Here is an 18,041-nt window from a genome sequence, read left to right on the forward strand (position 1 = left end):
CGTTTAAAGCACATAAAATCATATTAAAATATATACATTTACAAGTATGTACTGTATTTACAGTACATGCATTCGTAAATTTAGATTACTTTTTTCTGAACTATATTGAAAACTAAAATTTATTTGTTTGTAAGCTTAAAATAGATCCTTATTAACCATACATTATTAAAAATGCATTAATAAATAAAATACAGAACCGGAATTGGCAATTTATGGTTTAGCCTAGTGACAAATAGATTTGGAGACAAGTAAATTCGACTTAAGTCGTTCTCCTGGAACCAATTACTGACATAAGGCAAGGTATACCTGTAGTATTTAGTATTTAAACTACTATTTCTAAATTTTCAAACTCTAGAAGTAATCAAATTTATTCTATTAGTCTTTAAAAATATATAGTTTACAAACATTATGCATATTTAAAATGTTTAAACTAATGTACAGTGTATCATAATATAGCTGTATAAATTCAAAAATGTTCATTTTTTTCTTTCTTGTCAAGTTTTCTCATAATTGATAAAAGTAAAATATCTATGTCACTACACACTAGCATATATTTACATTTAGATAACAGGATGCATAAGTGTTGAAATCAGGATAACATTAAAATGAAATTTCACAAAAGTTCAGTTAGCTTTGTCTTTGTTGCAAAGTGTTGAAGAAATATCATGGCCCTTCTCTCTTTGAAAGCTAACTTTGTTGGTATTAAGATAGATAAGGAAATCCACAATTAGTCATTATTTTCATATTCAATTGTTTCTAATATCTTTGTACCATTTATTTCTTGGTGAAATTTCTTATCTAGTCTTCACCCATTACATCCAGGTTATTAGGAGATAGAATGCAAAAACTGAATTTTATTTTTCATCCTAATTTATTGAGCTTTATAATATTCACTCCACAATATTTTTGAATCAAGATGCTTTGTTTTCACAAAAATTAAATTTCTCCAGCCTGTAAAATTTTTTCTTCTGAACTCTTGCATATAGAAGAAATATTTTGTCACTCTGCAATATCTTAACATTCCAACAATAATCACATCAAAATTTCCTACAATAGAAGTTGCTATATAACACATGAAGCTTATGTAAGATTGTTTTGTAACTTGCTCTTGGATTGATTAGCTTTATATAGAATCATTCCTATTTACAATCTAATTAGGGTTTCTCATTTCCTGGTCTTTTGCTTGTCCCAGGATAAAAGTGAAATGTTTCCCAGGATCCTGGGAAATCCTGAGACAAAATTAATTATTTTTAAGATATACAAAATATCATGAANGGGCTGTGAACGGCTCACATATTTGTAAAATCTATGTGACTCGTACAACATGGAATTCATATAAAACGAAATTATCATCAGTGTTATAGGGGGGTCGACTGGTATGTATCTGGTCCTGAAATTCATGCAAATAGTATAAAATAGATTTTATTAAGTTCCTGTGTGACAAGTTCTTTAAACCAAATTTATACTTAAGCAGAATTAGTTTTGTAATTTTTGATCTTTACTGTAAATATACTTTAAATATTTTACAGCATAAAAATGATAAACAAAACTTATTTTTAAAAATTATGAAAGTGTTTTATTATTATACAGGTATACCTCGACTTACGTCGTTTCGAGTTATGTCGTTTGTCAAAAAAGTATATGGAAAAATAAAAATCAAATTTAAGTCATTTTATTCGACTTTACGTCTGTCCGCCTCAAATATTGAAGTCGTAATATCACTAGAAAAGCGTTTAAAGCACATAAAATCATATTAAAATATATACATTTACAAGTATGTACTGTATTTACAGTACATGCATTCGTAAATTTAGATTACTTTTTTTTCTGTACTATATTAAAAACTAAAATTTATTTGTTTGTAAGCTTAAAATAGAGCCTTATTAACCATACATTATTAAAAATGCATTAATAAATAAAATACAGAACCGGAATTGGCAATTTATGGTTTAGCCTAGTGACAAATAGATTTGGAGACAAGTAAATTCGACTTAAGTCGTTCTCCTGGAACCAATTACTGACATAAGGCAAGGTATACCTGTAGTATTTAGTATTTAAACTACTATTTCTAAATTTTCAAACTCTAGAAGTAATCAAATTTATTCTATTAGTCTTTAAAAATATATAGTTTACAAACATTATGCATATTTAAAATGTTTAAACTAATGTACAGTGTATCATAATATAGCTGTATAAATTCAAAAATGTTCATTTTTTTCTTTCTTGTCAAGTTTTCTCATAATTGATAAAAGTAAAATATCTATGTCACTACACACTAGCATATATTTACATTTAGATAACAGGATGCATAAGTGTTGAAATCAGGATAACATTAAAATGAAATTTCACAAAAGTTCAGTTAGCTTTGTCTTTGTTGCAAAGTGTTGAAGAAATATCATGGCCCTTCTCTCTTTGAAAGCTAACTTTGTTGGTATTAAGATAGATAAGGAAATCCACAATTAGTCATTATTTTCATATTCAATTGTTTCTAATATCTTTGTACCATTTATTTCTTGGTGAAATTTCTTATCTAGTCTTCACCCATTACATCCAGGTTATTAGGAGATAGAATGCAAAAACTGAATTTTATTTTTCATCCTAATTTATTGAGCTTTATAATATTCACTCCACAATATTTTTGAATCAAGATGCTTTGTTTTCACAAAAATTAAATTTCTCCAGCCTGTAAAATTTTTTCTTCTGAACTCTTGCATATAGAAGAAATATTTTGTCACTCTGCAATATCTTAACATTCCAACAATAATCACATCAAAATTTCCTACAATAGAAGTTGCTATATAACACATGAAGCTTATGTAAGATTGTTTTGTAACTTGCTCTTGGATTGATTAGCTTTATATAGAATCATTCCTATTTACAATCTAATTAGGGTTTCTCATTTCCTGGTCTTTTGCTTGTCCCAGGATAAAAGTGAAATGTTTCCCAGGATCCTGGGAAATCCTGAGACAAAATTAATTATTTTTAAGATATACAAAATATCATGAAATCAAATGATATAATTATTTTTCGTTTTTTAAAGTAATTTAATACGTTCTGTAACCTCCAAAATCATATTAATAATGATGTGTAAGATATATATTAAAAATTACCTTTGAATTACGTAGAAATTGTCACAAATAGAAAAAATTTATTAAAGTTTGCTGGAAACTGCATACAACAACAAAAAAATATGCTTTTGTGACTGTAGGGTCGGTGTCTCTTTGACACCACATCAGGATGTGACACCATCGAGTCTCGCAGGGCTCGGAAATCGCAACTTTACGTCACATGAGCGGTTGGGTTCGGAGTAGAGGTGAGGAGAGAGACAAGGAAGTGACTCACTCGGACTCCATAGTAACAAATAAATAACAATTTTAATTATAACAAAAGAAAATACAGATATATTCGATTTCTGGCCATAGCCCCTAATTATACTAGGCCGTTCGAGAGAGAGAGTTTACAAACGAATCACGGGTTGATAAATACCTTTCTTTTGGGTCGAAGATCTGTGGTCAGATGATACTGTTGACGCCGATGGAATGTTTGATAGAATGATTCCGGATCTTGTCCGTTAACAGGAGCACTACGGTGTGAAGGCACGGAAATGGGGATGATATCCTTAAAGAGGCACGGTCTTTGTCACGGGTTGAATTCTGGATTCTTGGTCACGGTATTAATCCTCGAGGAAGACTTTGGTGAACGGGCTTTGGAAGACGACTTACTTCGGGTGTTTTTTTTTTGTTATTCCTCTTGGGTTTTTCCCATGAGGTCAGGCGGTTGTTAAGGGTCTGGCATCCAATATAGGCACTTTATCGAAAGTTCCAGGTGACACATTGCTGACTAGCTGGATCCTCCTCAACAAGGAACCAACTCCGTGGGAAATAAATTTTTATGGCTTTTAGCCTAACTTGATAAAACGCTCTAATTTAGATGATTGAATTTCCCAATAATTAAAATTTAAAATAACACTTTATTAAGGGTCTGTTCGTCCCTCACACTTTGAATTGAGTTAAAAATTTTAAAAAAATGAACTTAGATTAAACTTTTAACTTAGAAGGTAATTTTTGTTTTTTTTAAATAAAATATAATACAAAATATTGTAAATTTTTATAAGATTTTAAAAAGCAAAGATGGTCAATACTGCGATCACTCAATCTAATTCTTATTTTAGTAATGTAAAGTCTTGCTACTTAGAATGCCCTTTCCAATTCAATTGATGCGAGTGGAATCGTGTTTAATGCATTTAATAGAAGACAAATATTATGCGTTTTTCACCTGTATCCTGAAAGATATCTAGTTCATTTTTGAGATTGTAGTATTGTAGTACTTCTTTTGTTCTCTAGTATTCTTGATTTGTCTTCCTCAACTGCTTTAATATAAATATCATAGCCAAATAATTCAGCAGTTCGTTTGTCTTTTAATAATCAGGTTATGAAAAAAACTTCATACTTTCAGACTTTGTACTCATTTGTATCCTTGCCCAATTTGCACAACCTAGCATTATGCAGTTATTGAAGCTACTGGGCATAATTAAAAATTAAGACAGCATAAGCACAATTATCCCAGATATTACAGGTAAAGAATTTTGAGTCCCCTGCCACAAATAAGATATGTATTGATTATTAACCATTTGTGACATGCCATAATGAGCAAAAATTTAAAAAAATCTAATAAATACAAATGTACAGTTATACCTAAACTTACGTCGTTTCGAGTTACGTCGTTTCCGATTGTACGTTGTTTGTCAAAAAAAGTATATAGAAAAATAAAAATCAAGTTTGTCATTTTATTCGACTTTACGTCTGTCCGCCACAAATATTGAAGTCGCAATATCACTAGAAAAATGGTTAAAGCACATAAAATCATATTAAAATACTGTACATACATTTACAAGTATGTACTGTATTTACAGTACTGTACATGCATTTGTAAATTTAGATTACTTTTTTCTGTACTATATTAAAAACTAAAATTTGTTTGTTTGTAAGCTTAAAGTAGATCCTTATTAACCATACATTATTAAAAATGCATTAATAAATAAAATACAGAACCAGAATTGGCAATTTGTGGTTTAGCTTAGTGACAAGTAGATTTGGAGACAAGTAAATTCGACTTACGTTGTTTTTCGACTTAAGTCGTTTTCCTGGAACCAATTACCGACGTAAGGCGAGGTATACCTGTATTCTGACAGTTTGAGTTAATTATGCTTTCTATTTGCAAAATTTCCTCAACCTTAACACAAAATAAGAAAAAAGTGAATTTTTAAGAAATTTGCGGGATTTTCCGGGATATTTCCCAGGTTAAAAAAACAACCAGGATCCCGATATCCTGTTTGAGAAACTCTAAATCTAATAGTGTTTTAGAAAGACAGTCAAAATCTCCTAGAATTGATTGATTGGTTGAGATTAATTTGAACTAGATGATAAAAATTGTATATTGGGTAGGAAACAAAATGTTTTTTTAACCTAAAATTAGTAAAGGAAATGTCAGAATAATTCAAAATATTTTCACTGTTGTGAGAAAACTGTGCATGATAGAAAATAGGCAATTTTTTTGCATTCAGAAAGAAATTAGCAAATCACCCAGAAACTAGGCAGACATATGTATATATTAATTCCATCTTTAAAAACTTTTATACAAAATTGTGGACTCTAAAATACTTCATGAATATTGAAAATATCAATTACCAAAAAGTAAACATAAAAACTTGAGAGAGATCATGGGTTAAAATTTCAACATATTTCTCATTTTAAAAATTAATGTTTTTAGTATTAAAAGTTAAAAATTTTGAAATGTTTGTACAGTATACTAAAATAATTTTGGTGAAATAAAATTTATTTTTCTGATATAGACTNACATAAAAACTTGAGAGAGATCATGGGTTAAAATTTCAACATATTTCTCATTTTAAAAATTAATGTTTTTAGTATTAAAAGTTAAAAATTTTGAAATGTTTGTACAGTATACTAAAATAATTTTGGTAAAATAAAATTTATTTTTCTGATATAGACTCTGACTGCTGCCTTCAGGAATTATGACACTGACCACGATGGCTGGATCACCATTGCCTATGAAGATTTTCTAAATCTAGTGTTCAGTTTACAAATGTAAACTATTTACACCAAAAATCAAAAGATTCATTCCATTCTATTGCCAACTGTATGAAAGCCTTAAATTTTCTAAGTCACCTTTTTATATAAAATATTTATCTGTATATAATTTTACGTTTACATTATCATTAGTCCCTTAGGAATGTTGCTGTAAAAGATATTTTAATTAAAAATTTAAAGTATAAGTAAAGTTTTCACAATGAATGAAAAACTGTAAAATGCATAAAATTTATTTAGAATATTTTATTTGAATGTTATGAAAAATAATTCTGAACTCAAATTTTCTTTAGGACAAATGTTAAATGTAAAATTTCTTGTCAATTAAAACTCTGTAAAATGATTGATTTTATAAAATGCTCAGGAATTATGCATATTTGAAATATTCAAATTTGGCAAGGGATAAAACACAATAAAAAATTTAACTTTTTGTTTTGTTTCTCTTTAATTTGAATTGGACAGTTTACATATAAGCTGTTATTACACATTTATTTTTATGAAAAATGTACTGACAAAGGGATGAATACAGCAATTTTATTTATGGATGTTTCAAGTGATCGTCTTCGTTATACTGAATTATAATTTACTTAGACTACAAAAATATTGAATGTTTTGTCTTTGCTTGTGTTATAGTTTTTAAACTTAAAGAAATCACTTTTTCTGCATAGATGTAACATGTTCTTCATAAACAAAGCAATATAACATGTTGACTGCCATGTGCCATTAGGGGAAATGCTTCGAACTCCATCCCAATTAGGCATCTGCAATACTCAAATTTTTTAAAAATGTATTTCTGCCACCAGTTTGGCTGTAGAATATTATAATTGTCTGGTTTTATTTTAGTTAACATAAGACATTTCATTATTACAATAAGATCAAATGTTTTTTTGTTCAATGCTAATAGAAACCATCAGATAGCTTAAAAAATTGCATTACATATTCTGGAAATAATTCAAAGTGCATATCCTTTCATTCAGAAAAAAGGATAAAACCATTGAACTGGTAGTTACAGGTTTGTGCCTCACCAATGAGCTGGCTACAAGGAATTTCCAGGTTTTCTTCATGTTTAAATAGGAATCAGTTTCCCAAAGAAAGAGGAATCTCCCCTCAATAGATTGCCATATCCTGCCAAACCAAACTGATCATAAAATCTGTAATGCCAAATACTGCAAAGAGAATTGGGACTGAAGATGAATTTTATTATTTAAAAGACATACAAACTCACCATAACAGCTGATAAAGCCATGTTGAGTATGCACAAAAAGTGAAGAAAATGCTGCAGAACAGTGTTAAGCCAGCTTTTTGCTTAGCTGTTTCAACAAAATATCAAATTTTTATTAAGTCACAAAAATATTCTTAACAATATCATTATTTTCCTGTGAATATTCCTGGTGCCCTAGCTTGTTTGAATTAAGACCAGAAAATATTACCTATTTCAACTCCTTTCCAAAAGTTTAAAAACACTTCAACCTCAGCCTGTATTATATTCTTAACATCATGGCACAATAAGGTTTTTGTGAGAGGAGTTGAAATTATATGTTCAATAAAATTTGTTGCACACATTTTCCTTGAAATAATTTCACTTCTATTGGTGTGATCCGGGTGAAGTTCATGTTTCAAAAGCATAGAAATACATGAATAAAACATTTAAACGCAAGTGAAAATGCAGTATTAAAGCAAGAAGCACCTATGCTTGTGGTCTTAAAGCAACAATCTTTGCTTTTACTTTGAGGGTTAATTTTGGTATTTAAATTATTTTTAAAATGGGAAATGAGGTAAGATTGACAAGCACATTCACCATCCAACTCCCTGCAAAACATTAAAATGATGCCTAATTAAACATATACAATATCAATGAATCTGGCTATTCTGGAACAAAACTTGTATCAGAGGTGACTGGAAATCAAAGATTCAGGATCTGTCTGTACTGCAACCAATAAAAGCTGTAATAAAATATTAAGACGTCTGATGTCATCATAACACTATGCACTATATACTTCCTATTTTATACCAAGTTATATAGATTGTCTATTCTAATACTACTACTGATACTATAGGACCAGTTTTTAATTTGTTGTAATATGAATACTTGAATGTTTATTGCAGTCTGCAGATTAAAAATCACTGATATCAAACTTCTGAATTATATAAAAGGATCAGCTGCAAAACATTTGAACTATTTTACAACTATACATATTTTATTAAATACGTTCAAATAAATTTTTANACTTACACATACAAAAATCCCAGGAAGGCTTGAAGTTTTCCGTCTATCACAAATTTGGCAATATCCCACCCATAATACCGGCCACAGCCTGTCAACCGCAACAATATGTTAATGCGGCCATAGCCCCCTTGATCAGACGGGCTTTCGTACTACCATCGACGCAACATCTTATCAATGCCGAACTAGAAACTGTCCGCACAGCGGTGTACGCAGCGGGATATACTGCCTCCAAATACATCCATGTTAAAAATAAGGTCATACAGTCTCTCTTCCCTGCCACCACATTGCGCAGACCAAGAGATTGGACAACGCTCCGTCCCTCACTCCCATACTGTGGACACTTCACAGCCCGGATCTGCCGGATCTTTAGGCAGAATGGCTTTCGTTTACCTATTGCCCCATGACCATGTCTGCGACGAATTTTGTGCAACGACAGAGATGCTACTTCCACCCTGGAATAATTGAGAAACTTGAATCATCATCAAATATCTTATAATTTTTACAATTAAAATGTATAATGGTTTCTTCTTTTAAATATCTATTTTGGGAAAATATGTCTATTGTTTTCTGCTTTATTACAGGTACGTAGAGGTGTATTTTTCTTTAATCCAAGAAGTTTGGGCTTTTTGACTCATTCATTATTGGTGGTAGAAATTATTGAAAAAAAGTTCATATCAAATTTGAATGCTACAGGATTTAAAATTTTTGCTGTTCTGGTTTTGGAGGAGAAAGTTTTTGGTATAATATACAATTTATATATTTTTATTTGTAAATAATACTTTGATTATTTTAATCAAATGTATATCGTATTAAGTAATTGAATTTATATTATGATATACCCAGCATTGGTTGCTGTGGGAGAATGTGTTTATCATTCAGATTGCCGTCTAGTATTAGACTGGCTTGCTGCCAACAAATGAGTATCCTTTATATACCCTCCAGACAAACATTCTAGAATGTTCTTGATACTTCTAAAAGGAAACTTTGAGAACTAACTCTATATCCAAACTATGATCTTTCTTCAACAACAATCCATGGTCATATAGTATAGTATAGTAAGCAATTGATAACTGACCATTAATTTGTTGTTATAAGAAGAAATGGAATAAATGATTGATATTGAATTATTCATTTATAAAATGTAATTTCAGATTTGTTGTTTAAGACAATTTATTTTTTACTTTAAATTTTATTCCTAAAGCCTCTGGAGTATCCAACACTCACTCACCCCATTAAGTACACCACAATAATATATACAAAGATTCAAACCATTTATACCGATCCAACATATTGTATTACATAGTTTTATACAAAAATCATCCAATGTAATTGTTTTGAAAGATGTTACAAATAAATATTTTGAATAAAATTTAAATTATTATATAAATATGCTTTCATTTTACCATATTAATTAATAATTGTTTATAATCTGAATTCTTGAGTATAGTTTTTATTTAATAAAATTTTGAATCAATTATTCTTAAAATTGCATCTTGCTACCTGTGTTAGATTATTTACCAAATACAGTAATATAATTATTTATATAAATTACTTTACTTTTACTTAGTATTTTTTCACAAATTCTTTTTTCCCCCTCTTTATAATACTGAATATTTTTATCTTGTGTCAAACTTTATTTTGACACAAGACTGATTACAGTCCAAAAGTCTTTGAAAAATAAATGAAACATTTATTCTGTTATTCAGTACAGAATTTATTGAAATTTAGTATGTTTATAAGATAAAAAAAATAGCAATACTACTTGTTACAACTATGTATATACTACATTTCTCTATTCTACACATCATGCCATCAGTACTAAATTATTTGACTGCCTGCCTCCAAAAATAAAAGCCTTGGAAACAGGAAAATAGGATATGTGACATGATTATCATTTTCATGGAAATGAAAGTGCATAGGAAACAACTAGGGCAGGGATGGTCAATCTTTGGCAAGCATGTCCAAAGTGGCAAGTTGGGTGAAATCATCTGGCACATAATGTATCATACTATTCTGGTTTATCACCTGTCTTTCAATCATCCTTTCAATTTATCACCTCATCATTGCTTTCAATCAGCTTTACATTTATCATTATTAAAGCATATTCATCTCATTCCTTTATTGTTATTTGAAATCTAAAACTTTGACATGCACAAACATTTTTAAGGATAATTATTCTCATTATATGGCATATGGATGCAAAAAGGTTCACCATCCCTGAATTAAGGGTATACCAGGTAATTGAGGGCCAGATTAGCAAAATTATGCATACAAAAACAATCAATTATGCTATTAAATTGATACCAAAAATTGTTTCAATTACCAAAATAAAATTTTGCTGAACTTTTTTCAATTTATTCATCGATAGTCATTATTTTCTTATATACTATTCTTGAAATTTATTCTTAGAAAATGCAACCTTAAAATTTCAAAGTTCTCTCTTGATATTTTAAAATAATTTTCAGCTATGACTAAGTTATTTTTTTATTAGTCAAAAGGAGTGTGTTGACCTTTTGTTTTCATCTCTTGAAATTGTAAAAATGCATTTCAGCGTTAGTATATCTATAATTCATTCAACATCAATTAAATTTAATTTTTCCTTAAACAGTTTTTATCATGTTACAGTCAGCTAATTTTGATTAAAAAAAGTTAATTTAAAAATTTTTATCTTTGTCAAAGTAGTCTAGAATATTACTAAAAATTATAAAATTATTTTTTCCTTATTAAATACACAATAAAAAATTAGCTTAAACAGCTGACAATAGTTGACTAAGGAAATAATTTCATTCTTAAAAAGTCTGCTCTTACTAAAAAATGTCTTCTTCTTCTTAAGTTGAAACTTTCAAATTTAATATTAAAGATAGAAAATGCTGATTCATAACTAGATTTCAGATTCCATTCAGATTATTAAAAACTATTATAATCTGATTTTTTTAGCATATGAAATAATCATTAGTTTATATCTCTGCAAAAGATTTTTTAATTTAAATGTAAAGTTCCTATTCTAATATTAATGTTAAATTGCAATTATTTCAATATTTTTTAAAATACATATTGATGGTCTTTCTTTCTATCTGTTCTATTTACAGTACTTCATTTTTTTTCATTTCTGATATTATTAATTTCTTTAATATTTTCAGTTTAAAAGTTTTTTTGTAAAATTATTTGTATATATCACTCACCATAAATGTATCATATTCAAATTTATGTCGATAATTAAGATGACTTATGAAATGAATACTTCTTTGGTCAGGATTACCCCATGGCATTGATGCACATACTGGACAAACCTATAAAACAGATACGAAAGAAAAATTACATTGAATGATATATAAAATCTTTACTAAACACTTCTTTTTCAGAAGTTATGAAAGATTATAAATTTAATATCAACAAATTAATACACAAAGCATGATAAAAAGAATTATTTTCATTTTAATGATACATTTTTGTTTTTAAGTTTTGTATATTTCAATACAACAATCAATTTATATAAAGAAAATTTATTTTGAATTATCATTAAAGCATTAAGTCAATGCCACATTATTTAGTAAATTATCAAATAATGTTCAAGCTAATTCCTGTTATAAAACTTATTAATTAAAAAATTAAAAAGGTCATAGACAGAAAAAAATCCTTGAGATCTTATTGTGTTATAATGATTTTTACATATTGCACTTAAAGAAATCAGCAAATCACTTATTTTTAATAAGTAAATTGCCAGTTTCAATAATTATTATTATTGATATAATTATATCAATATTATTGATTCACAATACAGTTTGATCCTCATGCCAAATAATAAATCAAAGGAAGGACAACTCACTGAGTACAGCATTAATGGCTTTTATATTGATAGCTCTTTAAATGAACTTATATATATAATAATACTGATATATTATTGATTATATTATTACTAGTTGTATTCATTATAACTGTAATAATTATAATATAATTATAAAAAGTAAATGAGCTTACCACTGATTCTGTTTCCATTTCATGGTTTCTATTGCAATGTTCTCTTAATGATTGCAAGTCAAAATTTTTCATTTCACAATATGGACAAGGAAATGTCTTTCTATTGGGTACAGCACTGCAAGATTGCATTGTGATATTTTCAGGAAGAGATGGTGTTTTCTCATTAGGACTGACTTTTTTGCATTTATTCATATGATTTCTTAATCTTGATAAACACATCTAGTATAGTATTTAAAAGATATTATAATTATTATTATAATAAAAACTTAATAAAAAAATTTAAATGTAAAGTTTAAACTTATAAAAATCAATTCTAAATCAAAATTAGGATTCATAAAATGTTTAAAATATCTATTTGTACAGTACTTATTCATAATTTTTAATTTTTTACTAATCTTGCACAATTGTAAAAACTGTATATTAATAAAATAAAAACATAAAATATATACTGTACTTATTATATTGATATTATTCAATAGTAAGCTATTATTATTAATTTCTTTATTTTCATGAATTAATTTAATTAGTTAATAATAATAATAATTAAATAAGCTTTATAATTACATAGATTATAATTAAAATCACACAAATCAAATATGCAANAGTGTTCAGTGGTTTTATCCACTCGGCCACTGGTGAGCCATTTAGTAATGTACTCGTTAGTATTTTTCTTGTAATAATTAAAATTTATTTTAATTTAATCACAGTAGGATTCACTCATAACTTCTGCAAATATATTAACAGTTATGATATACATGGTAATTATAATTAAAAAAATTCCCATTCAATGCAACCAAATTTTGCATGCTGACATTTTAGGACATGTGAAAGAGATTTTCATGAGGAAAAATTTGGTACCAAAACTCACCACTACAAGACTTTGGCACTACATACCACAAAAACATGTACTATATTTATAATGCATACATGCTAGGCAATTTCTAGATATAAAATTGGTCATGGCCATGGCATGTGAAATGACAATCACATTAAAACAGATCAGCTGCAATGGTCAAGAGGGACTTTGCTGGAATGCTCTTTTCTTAAGAAGCTGTTTTATGAAATCAATGATAATGCTGTATGTGTACATGAAGTTTCAATACTCCAATACCATTGTGCAGAGGTTTTTTTTAACACTATATGCTCTCAGAAGAATGATCATTCAATTTGGAGAAACTGGATTTTTGTATGTAAAATAAAAATAAGGGAACAAGCCTATTGCTACACAAGTAGTGGAAGATGTTGCCACAGCCTTTGTAACACTCAATGCACTGACAGCAGGTTACAAAAGTGGACATGCAGTGTCACAACAGTTGGTTGTGCCATAGTAACTGTGTGGAAAATACTGAAAAAGTTTTGCATTTCTTCCCATACAACATCAACCACATCCAACTGTTGTTTAACAGAGACACAGAAACTTACCTGATCTTTTCATTGAACTTCTTTGCTAGAATGAAAGTGAATGATGCTTGGTTGTGAGATCTTGTGGACTGATGAGGCACATTTTACCTTAACAACAGTAAATATCCATAATTGTCTTATTTGGGCTTTGCAACATCCACATGCACTGTCAAGAGATTCCTCTGCACTTATCCAAACTCACAGTGTGCTGTGGCTTTGCAGCCACATTTATATTTGATCTATTTTCCTTTGAAGAGGCCAATCCTACAGGCCTGTGGACTTATTACTGTTATTAGAATTATCATCATTTATAAACCAAATTTATTTTAAAAAGTTAAGCAGAAAAACTTTTTAATTTTTGTTTTAACTTTAACACTTTTTATTTTATTTATAATTAAATACAAGATAACTTCTTAAGATTTTGAAAATATTAAAAATTTACATATCACTTTTAATAATTTACTTTTCATCTGAAATTACAAAAACTTTTATATACAGGAATATCCCAGTTAGTTAGTGTGTTTCAGAAAATTAGTGTATTAATCAAGGAATAAACTGAATAGGAAAATTAAGGATTCATTTGAAAAGGGTTTTCTCACTTTAAAAAATTAAAGACTAATTTAATAAAAGATCATTATCCATTAAAAAAAATTACAAGATGAATTAAATTTTTAAATGTTTTTACTTAAAGAGGGAAAACCTATCCAATGTTTAGATTAATTTCCCCTTTTCTATATGAAGTTCTCACTATTGCAACCAAATTATATTTCTTCTTTTGCACAAATGCTACATTCTTATTCAAAACTAGGCCAGAAGCAACCTTTAAAAATATTCACAAAAAAGTCCAAATTGTGTGACATTAAAAGATAACAGATAGGTAGTGGGAATGAAAAACTAAATTAAGTGCTACTAGCATTTTGACAATTTTTCTCAATTAAAAATGGCAACATTGCTGCCAGCAGTACATATGACAGTATTTTTTTGCTTTCAACTTTTTAATCACTTAATAGGTCACTTATTAGCAGGGCTGTGGAGTCGGAGTCGTGGAGTTTTGGTGTTTTAGCCGGAGTCGGGTCGGATGATAAGGAAAAGTCGGAGTCGGTAGATTTTTACGCAACTCCACAGCCCTGCTTAATAGGTATCATACTTATGTACAAGTACACATTTCTCTGTACTTTTCTAAAATAATATATTATAAATTTATTTTAATAAAAAATTGTATAACTTAATGGCACATTTAAAATGGTTTTGATCCATTTTTTATAACTAACTTACATTTATATTATGTTTTTGTAAAAATTTATTTTTAAAACTATAGTTATGCATTAAATCTTCTATATATTTTAGGATGCATTTTAGTGAATCATTGTGCTTTAAACAAATCCTATGCCACATAATATAAACTGTAATATAGTGAATCAAACACTAAAACTACACACTAAGCAAGTATTCCTGTAACCAATTAAATTAACTTACAGTTTCTTGGCAGCCAGGACATGATCCATTATGTGAAGATATTTGTTTTTGAATATCAGTAGCTTTTTTTATTTTTGAAAGATCAAAAGTCACACGACATAATGGACATGTAGAAGAATTTTTCTCCTTTTTCTGTATGTCAGCAACAGAAGTTATACAAACTTTACAAAATCTGAAATATAAAACTCGTTAACAAAATTTCAATTATAAAAACAATTGTAAAAGAAACAATATTTAAACATTTATACTCCTATATAATAATTCAAAAAATTAATAACTTTCTATGTAATAATTTTAAATAAAATTCTAATTCTAATTTGTAAATCCTAATTTTCTAATTTGTAAGATTCTTAGATCTAACATCAGTATAATGATGTTCAAAGTGTACTTTTGGAGTCTGTTGAGAGAGAGAACTTTTTCACCATAGTAAAGTGCAGGGGTCACCAAACTTTTTCACAGCAGGACACACAACTGAGAGAATGACAAGCATGGGCTGCATAACCATTTCGTTCAATACATTATACTGAATACACAAAAAATACAGACAACCAACATATTACCAATACACAAACATGATCGTTGCAGCAAGCTCATAATCACTTTTCTTACAAACTTCATTCTGTGTATTTACACAAAAAGTGCTCTGATATCCAAAGTCGCCAAAACTTTTATTTCACTGATTTTCCTAAAAATTATATTACTGTCAGATGCAAAAATCAGATTGGACCAATTTTGGCATTTTTACTTACACTTATTTTAATTTTTTTCTACATAGTAAGTGTAAAGTAGTGACCTTTTAGCAGAGTGGGAACAAAAGAGGCGAGACCTTGTCAATTGGACCCACGTGGGGTCGGGTAATACCACTTGTAAGGTATTGACTTGTAAACAAGGGAAAACAAAGGAAGCGCCGGCGTTGCGACTTGGGACTAATTGGACCCACCTGCAGTCAGACGTTAGTACATTTGCCATATGGTAAACAAACGAACGTAAACAAGTGGCGAACGTTTGTGTAAGCTTCACTCTTGTTGGATGACGGCGGACCCGAGTGTAAGCTGTTTGGGCAAGAAGGGGTTGTGATTGGTCGGAATTTCCCGTCCAAAAAACCCTTAAATTGCGGGGCGAACGAGAGAGGAAGAGAGAAGGGGCAAGAGACTGGTACACGGTAGTCTCAGGCACTTGGGTAGCCTGCTGAGCGTAGAGAGAGTGTTCTCCTCTGTTAATCATCTCAGGGACGGGTTAGTGCAGAGACTGGACCAACCGCGCAGTTGAGCCAACTCCACAAGCTGACTGAGGTCTCTCCAAAGGTTATTAGTTCCCAGACGCCAATCTGGCACATGAATCACCACGCATGGTCATCCTGTACATATACTATGTTTTCTAACTTGTACTTTCTACAACTGTAAATAAACTGTAAATATATTCAATTTGAGTGTGGAAATGTGCTTTCCAACGAACCTGATTCACTACATCGAGTCGTGATACACAGGAAACCAACTCAACGAGACGGAGTTGGGAAAGAACGGCAATAAGATCTTCACTGTAAGTTTATCTATAATCTATGATATTTCCATAGAAATAATTATATTTTAGCTCATTTGTGGCATAATGCAGCAGCAGGCCAGATCTGGCCCTTGAGCCATAGTTTGGTAACCTCTGGTATAATGAATCAATGAGTATAAAAACTTCAATGATTCAATAAGAATTGTTTAGAACTGAAGTTGGAAAATTTCTGACTGAATAAATTATACCAATTGTATTCAAACTGCATTCTGTAAAATCCTGGGATTCTGCATAGATATTTATAAAAAATTTTTATTTTCATTATATTCATTAAAAATATTCAAAACTAAACATTTCTACACTATAATTTACCTTGTTATAAGAAGCCTTATTATTTAGTGAAGAAAAACAACACTAAAGTCTTTTTTACATATTATTATTACAGTTCTGCAAAAATAATATTCAAGCATCAGCAGATGTTAAAGACCATTAGACTATAATAATTAATAAAAATAAGATCAAATTTTAAATTCTGGTTTAAACAGCAGTTGAATCACTGTAATTTATATACAGTGGTACCTCAGGATATGAAATTAATCCATTCCGAAACTAAGATCATATCATGAAAATGTCGTAAGGTGAATAATTTTTTCCCATACAATTACATGTAAAACCAAATAATTCGTTCCAACACAAAAAACACTCAAATTAATGCTAAGTAGTACATTAAAAAAAATAACTATAGTAAGGAAAACACTGAAATAACATAATGTAACAATAACTTAAAAATAACTTAGAAAAGACAAAAAAAATTATTGTTGTTTTATATATATATACAGTGGAACCCTGGTTAACGAACGTAATCCGTTCCACGAGTCCGTTCGTTAACCGAATTGTTCGTAAACCGAAGCAATTTTTCCCATAGAAATTAATGCAAATACAATTAATCCGTTCTAGCCGTCAGTATTTTTGTAATTTTATTTGTAAAATGGGTTTTATTTAATGAAAATATAGGAAAACGTGCTCATAAACAGTCGATCTAGGTTAAATTTTCGGAAAAGGGGAAAGATTTAACGGGTATAAAAACATCACATACGATCGTTAAAGTTCTAAAATGACAGATAGCAGAAAGAATAGGCTAAATTATGAGCGAAAGGCTTATAGGTTTATCAACAATCTCTGATCAGAGTCGACGAACAGGTGTCAAATAAACGCCTCCGAACAAACCTTTCTCGTGACCTGATCTGGTTTCAGTTTTCACCTGGAGACAATGAAGAAAACAATCGGGAAGCGAGGAATGGGACGCAGGACTAATCGTAAGGTGAAATTCAAGGAAGAAATACTATAAAAAC

At 29.3% G+C, this 18,041-nt stretch overlaps 2 protein-coding genes across 2 annotated transcripts in view; one reads left to right on the forward strand and one right to left on the reverse strand.

The window, feature by feature from the left end:
- Positions 1-6,431, forward strand: part of LOC111631861 (programmed cell death protein 6-like) — a 23,199-nt gene extending 16,768 nt beyond the window's left edge. The window contains exon 5 of the mRNA XM_023376199.1: positions 6,010-6,431. Within this exon, the coding sequence (XP_023231967.1) occupies positions 6,010-6,038 (29 nt within the window). The 3' untranslated portion in view covers positions 6,039-6,431. The remainder of the gene's footprint in view (positions 1-6,009) is intronic.
- Positions 6,432-11,465: 5,034 nt separating this feature from the next.
- LOC111631864 (RING finger protein 166-like) overlaps positions 11,466-18,041 on the reverse strand; it is a 14,795-nt gene continuing 8,219 nt past the window's right edge. Inside the window, exons 3-5 of the mRNA XM_023376202.1 lie at positions 15,190-15,361; positions 12,313-12,531; positions 11,466-11,624 (exon numbers count right to left, since the gene is read on the reverse strand). Of these exons, the coding sequence (XP_023231970.1) occupies positions 11,496-11,624; positions 12,313-12,531; positions 15,190-15,361 (520 nt within the window). The 3' untranslated portion in view covers positions 11,466-11,495. The remainder of the gene's footprint in view (positions 11,625-12,312; positions 12,532-15,189; positions 15,362-18,041) is intronic.

This window comes from Centruroides sculpturatus, unplaced genomic scaffold (assembly GCF_000671375.1).
Source record: "Centruroides sculpturatus isolate CEXI.00-Female unplaced genomic scaffold, Cexi_2.0 scaffold695, whole genome shotgun sequence".
Classification (NCBI taxonomy): Eukaryota; Metazoa; Arthropoda; class Arachnida; order Scorpiones; family Buthidae; genus Centruroides; species Centruroides sculpturatus.